The 12,918-nt window shown below is 55.0% G+C and overlaps 1 protein-coding gene across 1 annotated transcript in view; it reads left to right on the plus strand.

Annotated features, from left to right (window-relative positions):
• The window catches only part of ITGA11 (integrin subunit alpha 11), a 118,536-nt gene that overhangs the window by 49,652 nt on the left and 55,966 nt on the right, over window positions 1–12,918 (plus strand). The window contains exons 3-4 of the mRNA XM_069458336.1: window positions 7,914–8,014; window positions 12,406–12,497. Coding sequence (XP_069314437.1) covers window positions 7,914–8,014; window positions 12,406–12,497 — 193 coding nt within the window. The remainder of the gene's footprint in view (window positions 1–7,913; window positions 8,015–12,405; window positions 12,498–12,918) is intronic.

The raw sequence follows: 12,918 nt of genomic DNA on the forward strand, positions 1-12,918 counted from the left end.
TCAGTTCATGGCCTTGTCTCAGGCCATGGTGTGGAGTCTGTTGATTCCTCCGCTAGGGCTAGCTCTACCCTCCTAGCTGGACCAACAGGTGTCAGAAGACAGAAGCAAGTGGGCCTGTGGCCAGTGGTCCCAAGCTGCAGGCCCTCGAGTTACAGTCATCCCACTAAGCCAGGTGATTTGCTAATTCGTTCAACAGCTATATTTTGGGACCTACTCTGTGCAAGATGCTTTTCTGGGTGCTGGGGTATCTGCAGCTGCAAACCTGACAAGGTCCTAGCTCCCTGGCAGCTTCAATTCTACAGGGCAAAAAGGACAATGAAAAGGTGTACAAAGAAGCCAGCATTAGCTACTGCAAAGCACTTGAGGAAGACGAGGCAAGGTTGGTGAGAAGGGAAGTGACAGGTGGTTAGGAAAGGCCTCTTTGGGGAGGTGGCCTTGGAGAGGAACCCTAAATGATGACTGAGAAGACCCAGCTGTGCACAGCACTCAGAGCAGCCCTGGCAAAAGTGGGGCAGAGAGCTGAGCAGCAGTGAGGCCACATGGAGACTCAGAAGACATGGTGAAGAGGGAGGATTTTTATTGGGATGGATTTGGGGCTTCGAGCCTAGTGAGGGTCATGCCTCTGCTTCCCCCATATAAGTGATTCTCAAGCTTCTCAAACTTCCATGTGCATCAGAACACCCTGGAGGGCTTGTTAAAGCACAGATGCTGGGCCCACCTCCAGTTTCTGTCGGTGGTCTGGGGCAGGGCCCAAGGCGTGACATGTCTAATAAGCTCCCAGGGGAGGCTGATGCTGCTGGTCTGGGAATCACTTGGACAGCCACTGCGGTGTTGTAATTGCCTATTCCTGCCTGTGTCCTCTTAGACTGGAGGCCTCCCGAAGGCCGGGATGATGTCACGTTCACCACCGTGCCCTGGGCTTGGTGCATTAGTAGGAGTAAATGTATATGAACGAATGAATGAATGAGGGCCTGCACCATGCGCCATGTGAAATAATATATGGAAAGTCCTTAGACTATAATAAGCACCATGTATATGTATTAATCAGGGTTATCCAGATAGACAGAATCAATATGGTGTGTGTATGTATGTGTTATAGATATATATGTGAGATTGTTTACAAGGAATTGACTCATACAGTTATGGAGACTGGCAAGTCCCAGGACGTGCAGGGTGAGTCTACAAGATGGAGGCTCCGGAGAGCCAATGGTGTAGCTCTGGTCTAAAGGCTGGCAGGCTCAAGGACCGGGAAGAGCTGATGTTTCAGTTCAAGCCTGAAAGCAGAAAAAGGCTGATGTCTCAGTTCAAAGGTGGGCAACAAGGATTCTCTCTTGCTCCGGGGATGATCGGCCTTTTTGTTCTATGCAGGCCCTCACCTGATTGGATGAGGCCCACCCATGTGGGGGAGGGCAATCTGCTTTAGTCAGTCTATAGATTTAAATGTTAATCTCATCCAAAAACAACCTCACAAAGACAGAATAATGTTTGTCCAAATATCTGAGCACCCCGTGGCCCGGTCAAGTTGACACAAAATTAATCATCACATGTATGTATTTGTTTTAAAACACACACAAAGGTTTCCCATCTTGGATGAGGATTTTATGGAGGCAGGGAGAGTAAGGGATATGCAACAGAGGGGTCCTCACGTTCCCAGCCCCCAAGAGTCCAGGCCTTGCCAGGTGTGTGAGCCAAGGTGAACCACAACCCCCTACAGCCAGCCTAGGAAGGCCCGCAGGTGCCAGCGGGTCCCTGGGCAGGCTCTCCCTACACACCCAAACCCCAGCCAGTGAAGCCCCAGAGCCCCCACCCGGCAGGCACTCGGGCTTGCTGTGCCCACTGCTCCCCAGCCCCACCTCGGACCCACCAGCCGCCATGCTCACACTGGCTGGAGGAGATTACATTTTCCATGGAGAGAGAGAAAGGGCCTCTCTAAAGGAATGGTCTTTCTTTATTTCCCTTGGGTTCTTGGCTCCTCAAGTGAAACCCTCTCCCTGATTTCCCTGCGTGATTTCAGAAAAGCAAAATGAAGCCAGGAGAGAAAAGAGACAAAGGGCCCAGTGTGGGTGTGAGGTGGGGGTTGGGGTGCTGAGGGGGAGGAACAGGTGAGGAAGGGAATAGGACCAGAGAGCAGAGGGGCAAGAGGCCCTGGGGAGACAGGCCCCACTGAGCTTTCTAGTTCTTCACAATGGTGAAGGGAGCACTGGATTTGGAGTCTCGGATCTGAAACTGACCAGTCTCTCTGCAGGCTCATTATATCCACGTTCTGAGCCTCAAATACAAACTGCCCTGCCAGTGATCAAAATCAAGTGCAATTAAATTGCACTGAAAGTGATTCATTAAAATGAAAAGGATAATTAGTAATAATTGGATTTTCTGGGACGTGAGGCCCAGGCCTTGCAAAGAGGGACCATGAGGCTGGCCTGGGAGGGGAGTGGACTCACTTCTTGCCCTTCCTAGGCAGTCCATGCCAGCCTCTGGGCTCAGGACCTCCTGCAGACACGGGCCCATCAGTTGGAGGTTCAGTTGGAGGTTCCCTTCATCCTTCCCCAAACATCTAATGGCCTTTACATGCCCGTGGCCTCAGGCTCACCCATCTGCTCGGGAGCTAAGCTGCTCACACCTGCCTCACCAGACACAGCCAAGGAAAGGCTGAGCTGGGCCTAGAGTCCCAGCCTCTGCCTCCGGGCTTTCTGGCCTCTGTAGCTTGGGAGGAAGCACTGCCCTGGGAGTCATGATGCTGTGCACCCAGCCAGCTCTGCCTCTGGCTGCTCTGAGACCTCAGACATAGCACTTCCGCGCTCTGGGCCCCGATGGCTCTCCCAAAGCTGACCCAAGGAACCTCCATGTTTCCTCCCAGCTCTGATGGTCTCGAGGTCAGTTTCCAGGTAACCGGCAACATCTGGAGTGCAGGGTGCCCTGTCTGAGCAGCTGTTACAAATGCGATGCACCCAGAACAAAAGGGTTTCTGTTCCCACAAGGCTGGGCCAGGGGATGGTTTTATGCATTCGGTTAAACAAGAGAGAAATAATATACACGGTGCTGGCAATTCCACCCACCACTCCCTCAGCAAGGATAGGCCCCAGATGGAGCGGGAGCTGGGGCATGTCAATCTGCTCCTCCCTCATTGGTCGCAGTTGCTGTGTTTCTCTTCTAGCATGGTAATATATGGGATTTCTAAGGTAATTTTAACTGTGTGTGCTTTTGGGGGGCATTACACACTCTAAAAGCTAGAATGTTTTTAGTTATAAATACCTAAAAACTCAGACTAATACAGTAAAATGTAGTTATTGCTCATATATCAGAAAAGTCCAGTGGTGTTCAGGCTTCAGGTATAGTTTGATCCAGGGGTTCAGAGTATCATAAGGACTCTAGCTCCTTCTCTTGATGCTTCTCTCATCCCTCCCCACTCAATGCATCAGCTCATAGCCTCATCATCACAAAATGTCTGCCAAGAGTTTCAGGCCTTGCCTTCACACACGAGGGCATCTAGAGAAAAGAGACCACTTTGGTCCCTACAGGCCAAGCAGAAGTCCTGAGAGTCACTCAACTGGGGTGATTTAAGTCATTTGCCCACCCTGACTCAATCACTGCAGCTGTGGGATTAAACTGGCCTAAACTGAGCTATGTGCTCCATCCCTGGAACGTGGAATAGAGCTAGATTCCCTGGATCCTCAAACAAAAATGAAAACCATTGGGAAGGGGGCAGTGGAAGCCAGGGAAGCAATCACATTGGCTTTAGAATGGAAGCAGCGTTGCTTCATAGAATCTCTGTGCATGGAAAATATTTAGGGCTTGGTTTCTCAGCAACCCTTTTTCCAACTATTGAATTTGGGTGCACCTCTTAGGCTAGAGGCAAACCCAAAAAGCTACCAAAGCTGCCGCTGTATCCTGTCCCCCAAGGTCCGATCTGTCAGTAGATACCTCCCCACTGAGTGCCTTTAAGACCACCCTATGCTGCCGCAGCAGGACAGATCAGGACATCTCAGACCTCAAGAAATCATGACACGGCTACATTGGCCGCACCGGGCAGCAGGGATTATGTGCTGGTTTATGTCATCAGTGAGGGCTTCCTGGAGCAGGTGGGAATTGTTCTAGATCGTAAAGGGATGGGGTCCAGGATGGGGTCTGCACACTGTGCAGAGGATGCTGGGCAATATACTGGAGTACAGAAATAAAATGATTTGAGTTCTATTAGGCTTATATTTTATCTGAAAAACCAAGATTACTAATATACAAATTGATGGTTTACACTGGTATAATGTACATATAAATTACATATATATTGGGGATGCATGTCATCTTTCTTCTGACAAGAGATTGCCATTTTAAAAGTTTGGAGACCAAAACTGCCCGAAAGGATGAAGCTAAGGATAAGCAGAATTGGGGATGAGTCCCTGTAGGGCCTTGTTGGGGAGGGTGTGAGGCAGTGAGTCAGGTGGGAAGGCCCAAGAGCCAGGGGCCACTTCTCTTAGCCTGTGTCCTGCTGGGAGCCAAAGAGCCCAGCACCTGGCAGGGCCCTGTTCAGCCTTCCTCAGGTGGCCATCTCCATGGGAGCATCCTCCCTTGACAAGACCCTGCTTAGAGGGCTGTCACCAGGGAGGGGGTCCTACGGGGCTGTGGCTGGAACATCTGCCACCAGTTCTCCCATCGGTCCGAGCCCTACTCCCTGCGCCTGCACAGGAAGAACGCTGGGAGCCCGCAGCCGGTGACTCACGGCACACAGCCCATGGAAACCGCCTGATGCTCGCCACGACCTTTGGGTTTGCCGAGCCGACGGGTGCCCACGCCAGAACGTATAGAGTATCCAGCCCCTGAGAGGCACGACAGGCCCTTAGGCTGCAGATGGCTATATAAGGCTGAGGCCGCAGGGGGTGGCAGGGGTGCCAGACCCCAAGAGCAATTTAGCTGGTCTCAGTGGTGACGTGAACATTTTCCCTGCGCTTCGGCAGTTATCCCCTCAAACAGACTGAATCATATCCTCAAAACCTCAAGCCCGACAGGCGCACATAATGCCCAGACTCGAAAATGGAGAGAAGGGCTGACCCAGGCCCCCCCTTCACAGGCAACACGGAGGAAGCTGTCCCAGGAGAATGCCAGTCCCGGCCCTGCCGTGAACACACTGTGGGGCCTGGGTCAGCTCCCTTCTCGGGTCCTCAGTTTCTGCATCTGTATTATGGGGACAGTAAGCCCTGCCCTCCTACCTTGTGAAGTGCTAAGGACCCCCGGGGACATGAGGTCTGAGAGAACAGGGACGGGATGTACGGGGGCAGCCTTTGTTCTTTGAAAAGGACAAAGCCCAGTCTTGCTGCAAATTTGGGGTCACAGTGACTTAGTAAATTTACTGCCACATTGTCCCATCCTGGCCACTGCCAGGACACATAACTTCTAGGAAGCCACCAGTCTTTGTGCATAACTTACTTAGATACGGCCTCTTCTAGTTCTCAATGCCTTCAACTCCTGTGACTTTCCAGAGACCCTGGGAGGTAGGCAGTGTGGGAAGTGTTGGTTCCATTTCGCAGCCAAGAACACCGAGGTCTGGAAAGTGAAATGACTTCTCAAGGTCACACAGGAAGCTGGTAACAGAACCGGGATGACGACCCAGCCCCTGGACCCCCAGTGCAAGGATCTCATCCTCTGTCGGGGGCCCGCCAAGTAGGCCGCTGCACCTCAGAAGTCCACTCTATACAATGGGAAGAGTCGTGAGGAGTCTGCCCTCGTCGGCTGGTGGGTGTTTTCTGGAAGACACATGGGGCTAGCTGTTCTAGAAGATGGCCGTGGGTTTTGTAATCTAGGACGTGCTGTGCCCGACTCTCCCAGAGACACCCTGGGCGGTGCTCCTGCAACACACCCTTCCCAGAAGGAGCCCACCCCTGACAGTGGCGCCCAGGGGGGACCGCAACGCATCCCTTGGGAAGACTTTGTCCCATACCAGGTTGACCCTGAAAACTGGGGCCGCTGGGGGAGCAAGCTCACAGCCCAGGTTCCCTACTGACCTGCGTTACTTTCTCTCTCTTTTTTTTTTTTTTTTTTGCTGGAAAGAATGGAGTGACCTTGACCACACCCTCACTCGCAGAATTAAGAAGCCAAAAATCACCTCGTCTAGACAAACAGATTTTATGGATCCAATTAATTCCTGCCAGTCAAAAATAGGCACGCTTAATAAGGGGATATATTTAGAATCTGTCATTATCTGGCTCCCCAGGGGAGAAACCTCAGCTCTTATTTCATAACTCTTAATTTCTAACAGAGCTCTGTGCGCTCCCACTGCAGGCCCGGCTTTCCTTCTGACAGCGCCGAGGTGGGCAGGGGCCGGGGCAGGGGAGCGTTTGGCCAGGAGAAGCCACTGGAGTCTCACGCAGCCCGAACCTCCCGCCCAGCTGCTGGCCACCGTCTTCAGTCGGGGAACGGGTGGCGGCTTCTCCTCTGGGCCATGCTGCCAGGCGGAGGGAAACTGCTGGAAGAAAGGGTGTAAAGGGCTCCAGGACGTCTCAGCGTCCCTGTGCCCCCAGTTCTGCCGTCATCTACTCTATCCCCCGGGGTCTGGAAGGCTTCTGGGCTGTGGTGCCACCTGCCCTTACAGCACTGCTGTTCCTGGGGAGGGTTATTGTTCCTGAGCCACTCTTCGCCTCTAGCCTGAGCAGAGAGCTGGGCTGGCACCCAAGCCTGGAGGGCCCCGGTGTGTCAGAGTCACCTGCGCGGACCCAGAGGGCAAGCGGGCAGGCGGGCAGGAGGGCCTGGCTCCGGTCAGCATCCCTGGGCCACTCTGGGCAACCCCCCCCCCGCCCCGCGATGGTGCTGCCCCCTGGTGGGCCCAAGATGAGGGGTGGGCCTGGGGGCCCCCAGTGTGAGTGGGATTCTCCCTGGCCACAGCCGGGCCCCAGGGTCACAGGCTTTTCCTCCAGGGCACTGCCACCGGGCTTGGCAGGCCAGGAAGGAGTGGATCCTCATCTGTCCCTAGAAATGTGCATGTGTGTAGGACTGCTGTAACAAAAGGTCACACACTGGGTGGCTTACAAGGACAGAGATGTATTCTCTCACAGCTCTAGAGGACAGAAGCCGCAAATCAAAGCGGTAGCAGGTCTGCGCTCCGCCCTGAGGCTCCAGGGGAGAAGGCTTCCTTGAGGCTCTCAGCTGCTGGTGGCCCAGGCGCCCCTTGGCTTGTGGCAGCCTCACTCCTACTTCTGCCTCCACCTTCACATGGCCTTCTCTTTCGCCGTGTCTCCTCTGTGTGTCACTCATAAAGACACTTGTCATTGGATTGAGGGCTCACCCACATAATCCACGATGATCTCAACTCAGGATGCTTTAACTTAATTACGTCTGCAGAGATTCTTTTTCCAAAGAAGGTCACAAAGGCGCAGGCTCAAGGCAGGGAGCCCAGCTGTGTGGCTGCCTGGCCACCCTTTAGCCCACCCGCTGCCTTGTCCACCTTGAGCAAAGACTGGGTGGCCCACCTGGGTCACCAGCTGCAAGGCTTCCACGTGAGATGAGGAATGAGAGCCTGCAGGCAATGACAGATGGCTCTAGAAGCATCATTCCTCTGCCTGAATGACTTCCATTACCCCCCTCCCCCCACCATTTGACAAGCTCATATTCATCTGTTAAGACCCAGCTCAGACATCTCCTCCTCCTCTGCCAGTGCCTTGCCTCCGGCCTGTTTGTTGCAGGGCCGTGTGATCTTCATCCCAGTTTCTCCAGACCCTGGCAAGGGCCCGGAATGGGACACAGGTCCGTGACTTTATGCTGAAAGCCCAGCATCCCTCCCCCAGGGAGACAAAGCTCCCGGCCCGAGGGTCTGCATGTGGATTTGCTCTAGAGCTCTAGGGCTCCCTCCGCACTGCCCACCAGGTCCGTCCTCTGTGGGGAAGGTGCACCTCCTCCAGCGTCTCTGACTGTCTGCTCTTCCTTCCCAGGCTGGTCGTGGGTGCCCCACTGGAAACCAATGGCCACCAGCAGACGGGAGACGTGTACAAGTGTCCGGTGACCGACGGGAACTGCACCAAACTCAACCTGGGTAACGTGGGCCGAGGTCTCTCCACAGGGAGGCCAACCCTTGTGTAGCACGAGGCAGGCTCTCGTGCACAGCCACGTCTGCAGTCACACCGTCTCCTCCCAGCCAGTGGTGAGGTGACCCTGCTAATATCACTGCCCCCACTTTATAGATGAAGAAACTGAGGCCAGAGAGAGGAACCAACTTTCCCATAGTCACATAGCTTGTTGGGGCTGGCCAGGATTCCAGCGGAGGCCTCCCATGCCCGGGTCATCCACTGCCCTTCAACTCAGGGTTTTCTCTCCCAGCAGGAGAAAAATGTTTCCTGTCTTCTTTCTGATTTTGAAATAACAACAATAGCAAACATTCATGTATCTTAGGTAATGTTCACCACGTGCCAGGCACATTTCGACTCATTTAATCCCTGCGATACCCATATGGGATTTAACCATGGAACAGATGGGGATGACAGCATACAGAGGTGAGGGGATCTGCCAGGGGTCACCCAGCTAGCAAGCAGCAGAGCCAGGATTCCAATCCAGGCAGTCTACGGGCTCCCTTTAACCACTGCACAGCACTGCCTTTCTGAAATGAAGGCTTTTCCTCACTGCAGAGCTTCCAGGCGTACTCTGGAGCAGAAGCAGGGGAGATGCTGTGAGCAGCCCTCCGCCTCCGAAACCCTCGTAAAATCTACTGGTGTATATGTGTGCGTATCTGTATGTCTGAGTGTGTGTGCATGCACATGTATGTGTGTACACATGTGTATGTCTGAGTGTGTGCGTGCACATGTATGTGTGTGCACATGTGTATGTCTGAGTGTGTGTGTGCACATGTATGTGTGTGCACGTGTGTATGTCTCAGTATATGCATGCACGTGTATTTGTGTGCACGTGTGTGTCTGGGTGTGTGCATGCACATGTATGTGTGTGCACATGTATGTGTATGCATATGTGTGTGATGGTGTGTGTGCATGCATGTGTATGTGTATGCGCATGTGCATGTCTGAGTGTGTGTGCATCCACTAAAGTGCACACACCAGTGCACTAAAGCACTTCCCCTTGTCCTATAGGTCAGACAGCTGGGGGGCCGTTTCTCTGCTCTTCATTTGTGCTGAAAAGCTGCAATTCCAGGCCTTGCCCTGGAGGAACGGCCTTCCCCAGGTCCAGGACCCCCTTCTAGGAGGGGAGCCCCTGCCTTAGAGCAGGAGTGGGCTCCCTGGGAGGGTGGGGGATGGGAAGGGCAGCAGGGGCCCCCTAGGGGGGGATGGCAGAGGTTCAGGAGACAAGCCAGGGATGAAAGGCCGGCATCCAGGAGAAAGCCCAAAGAACTCGGATCCCCAGGACAGCCAGTTGTCTGTCACGTGGTGCTGGAGGCTCCCACTGTCCACATCTGCAACAGCACAAAACCCAGTGCAGCCGGGGCCCAAACTTCAACAGTCTGAGTGAGGTGGGAGCCTGGTTGGTGATTGTGGTTCCCAATCGCCACCACCTGACAGACAGCACAGGCTTCCTAGACAGGCCAAACTGGGACACCCCTTCCAGCTGCACCGTTTCTTCACTGTGTGTCCACAGGGAGGTCACATCCTCTCTCTGAGCCCGTTTGCTCATGTGTAAAGTGAGGAGGGTGGACTCAACCACCCCTAGAATCCATTCCAGGTCTAATCTGTCCCCCAACCTTTAATGAGCACCTAATGTGTACCAAGCTCTGTACCAGTTATTGGGGTACAGCAGGGAATAAGAAACCCAGGGGCTCAGCCAGGAGGGGACAATAGTTGAGTTGACAAGTTAGGAAGCAAGATAGTTTCGGGTACGGACAATGCTGTGCAGTAAACCAGGGTGCTGTAACAAGAGGCTGGGGGGGTGGAGTCGGGGGGTGGGGGCGGTGGTATATCTTAGTAAGCAGCTCAGGGAAGCCCTCTCTAAGCAGGTAACATTTCAGCAAAGGCCTGATGGCGAGAAGGAGTCAGGTGGAGACAGCATTCCAGACAGAGGGGCAGCAAGTGCAAAGGTCCTGCGGTAGAAACGAGTTTGCTCCATTGGAGAACGTAAAGAAAGGCCATGTGGGTGGGACAAGGGGAGCAAGGGGTCGGGGGAGAGGTGGGCACAGTGCTTAGGCCCAGGCCACTGAGCAAAGCCCGTGGTCCAGGCAGGGATATGGACACATGAGCCAGCCCGTGTGAGCTCAGCGCTTCCTCTGGTGCCCACTGCCCGTGCTGCCCTCCATTTTCTCTGCTGCTCCGGTTTCCTACATGAACCCATGTCCCTCCAGAGGGAGGAGGAGACGTAAAGCCATCAGAGCCTGGAAAACACTTCTGAGCTGGGGCATAAGCCCAGGAGGCAGTGGGTAGCAAAGTGAGTCGGGACAGAGGAAAATCACTCTTCATTTGAGGGGTGGTTCTCTCCCTCCTGCTGAGAAGAAAACGCAGGGCAGAAAGAACATCTGTCAGTTTATCCCCACAGTGGAAAACGCAAGGCTGGGAAACCTGAGTCGTGGGTTTTCCTACGGCCTTTCCAGGCACTGGGCCGCGCGGTGCCAGGAACGTTCTTTCCTCCCTCTCCAGGGAAGGCTAAGTGGGTGTCGGTCATCCACACCTCGGCGGGAAGGAGTCCACCACCGGAGGCTTCTTCCCAACTCCTGGGCGGACTCAGGGTTTTAAATGACGGGCAGGGGCTGGGGGAGGTGATGTGATTCCTGAAGCCAGGCCCTGTGCGAGGAGGGGCTCATGCCCCAGGACCTGCTGGCAAAGGAGTCAGTCTCCCTGCTTCACAGACGTGAGCCCGAGCCCGTCTTACTCCCATGCAGGGGTCTTTCCTGCCACGCCCCCTGCCTCCAGCCAGCAGTCCTCCACTAAAGACTTCGGTCCCAGGGGAGAGGGAGGAAAGAGGCGGCAGGGTGGCGTGAGGGATGGGTCCCTAAACAAATGAAGGGCAGAATTCTCCAGCCCGCAGGGAGTAGAGATTACCCAACTGAGCTGGGAGCTTCCTCTGGCCCCCACCGCCCGTGATGCCATCAGATAGAGAAAAATGCAGGATTGAGGACGAATTGTCAGATGATCTGGTTTAAGTCCCCACTATTTTATTTACCAGCAAGTGACCTTGTGGAGGCCACTAACCCTCTCTACATCTCCATTTTCTCATCTGTAAAATGGGAATGGTGACACAGGGCCTCCCAGGACCAAGAGGGGCCTGAGAGGGCAGGTATTCACGGCACTTTGCAGATGATGAGGCACCTCAGAAACTCCAGGGTTATTTCTATTGTTTTCTCTCTGGCCTGCCCGACGGACAAAACAGAAAACTACCCAGTCACTTAGCACAGCCAACAGGGGCAGATTTCAAAAGAAGCCTTACTAAAAACTGAGCAAAACCGAAAGGAAAAGACGAAAAACACAGCTTCCTTCATCCTCCAGCTCACAAAACAGTCGCCTGTCCCGCAAGCTGGGCTCTGCTGGGCTCCCACCCCCGGCGCCTGCCCCAGCGGGCCTCACGACCCTGCCCCCGGGAGCCGGGCAGAGCCCCACAAAGCAGAACCTAAACCGTTCCTGGTCGGGTCTCCCAAGCCTTAGGAGTTGGCCCTCCCGCAAGTGGGGACGACGTCTCACAGCGGGTCGGGGCACCTCCCTCCCCCCGGCATCCCTTGCCGTATGTGCACCAGCACGCTTCTGGAGCATTCCAGCTCACTTCCCCTCCAGTGCTGTGGGATGGTCCAGTGACACCTAAACTGACGTCATTTTGTATGGTTCCAATCTGCCACAGAGCCAACCCTCCCTACACCTGGCTGGCTGGTCACCCTGTCCTAAACACCCTCCTGGCAGCCACTCCAGAATGAGCTTCCCAGCAAGGCCTTGAACCTCTGGAAGGCTCTTGCGAGACAGTCCTCTCAGTTGTCACATGGTGGTTATCAGACGAGCCAGAGAACTGGGCACCAGAGAGTAGGACCCAGGACTGGTCAGTTTTTTGGGGGGGACTCAGCTTGAAGGAGAGCGTGAGGGGACACTGCACAGAGGAAGCCAGCCCGGGTGGGGCGCCCTGGTGTGTTGGGGGGACCATCATGGGGGGACGTCAGGGCCCAGTTAGATGGCTGGAGGAAAGACTCTGGCCCAGGAGGTGGAAGGCTCTGCTGTGTGCTTACTGTGTGACCTCGGGCAGGTTGCTTGGCCTCTCTGAGACTCAGTTTCCTCATCTCACAGGGAGTGGTGAGGGAGTAATGAGCCATGTCTGGGGAAGGCCTCAGTAAACCGTGACGAGCGTCCCGACATGCAGGAGAGCCGGGGTCCCCGGGGGGGCAGGGAGAATCAGGGTGGACTCTCCCTGGCACCTCCCCTGCCACAGGCACCTCAGGTGACCAACGGCAGCAGCAGGCTTTGGGCGGAGGGTGGGCGGGAGGGGGCTGCAGGCTGAGCTTCTCCCCTCACCTAGGAAGGGTCACCCTGTCCAATGTGTCCGAGCGGAAGGACAACATGCGCCTCGGCCTCAGCCTCGCCACCAACCCCAAGGACAACAGCTTTCTGGTAAGAGCCACCTGCCGCTGCCTGGGGTCAGAAGTGGAGGGCGGGGGTGGGCATCTCCTCGCACAGGCTCCTGTGCACCCCACACCCAGTCACCCCCACTCCCTCCACCAGGCTGCGGGGAACTGCTCCTTCCCCGGCTCCCACTCACACCGCTCGGAGCCGCTGGGCCTTGAGTGTTTCGCGGGGGCCAGCGCAGGCAGGAAAGAGGACTGAGCAAATCAAAAATAAGCAGAGACAGCCTGATGGGGGCCAGACCCTTCCCTTGGGAAGCTAGTTTTCTGGGGCAGAGGCCGAATCTCTGCTGGGTCTGGAAAAAGAAACAGGCTGCACTACACACCCTAAGGGAAGGGAAGACGCAGATGAGTAAACAGAGACTTGCTAAACCCAGGGGAAGGGACAAAGAGCGGCAGGCCTTCTGGGC

Source organism: Eulemur rufifrons, chromosome 2, assembly GCF_041146395.1.
Source record: "Eulemur rufifrons isolate Redbay chromosome 2, OSU_ERuf_1, whole genome shotgun sequence".
Taxonomy (NCBI): Eukaryota; Metazoa; Chordata; class Mammalia; order Primates; family Lemuridae; genus Eulemur; species Eulemur rufifrons.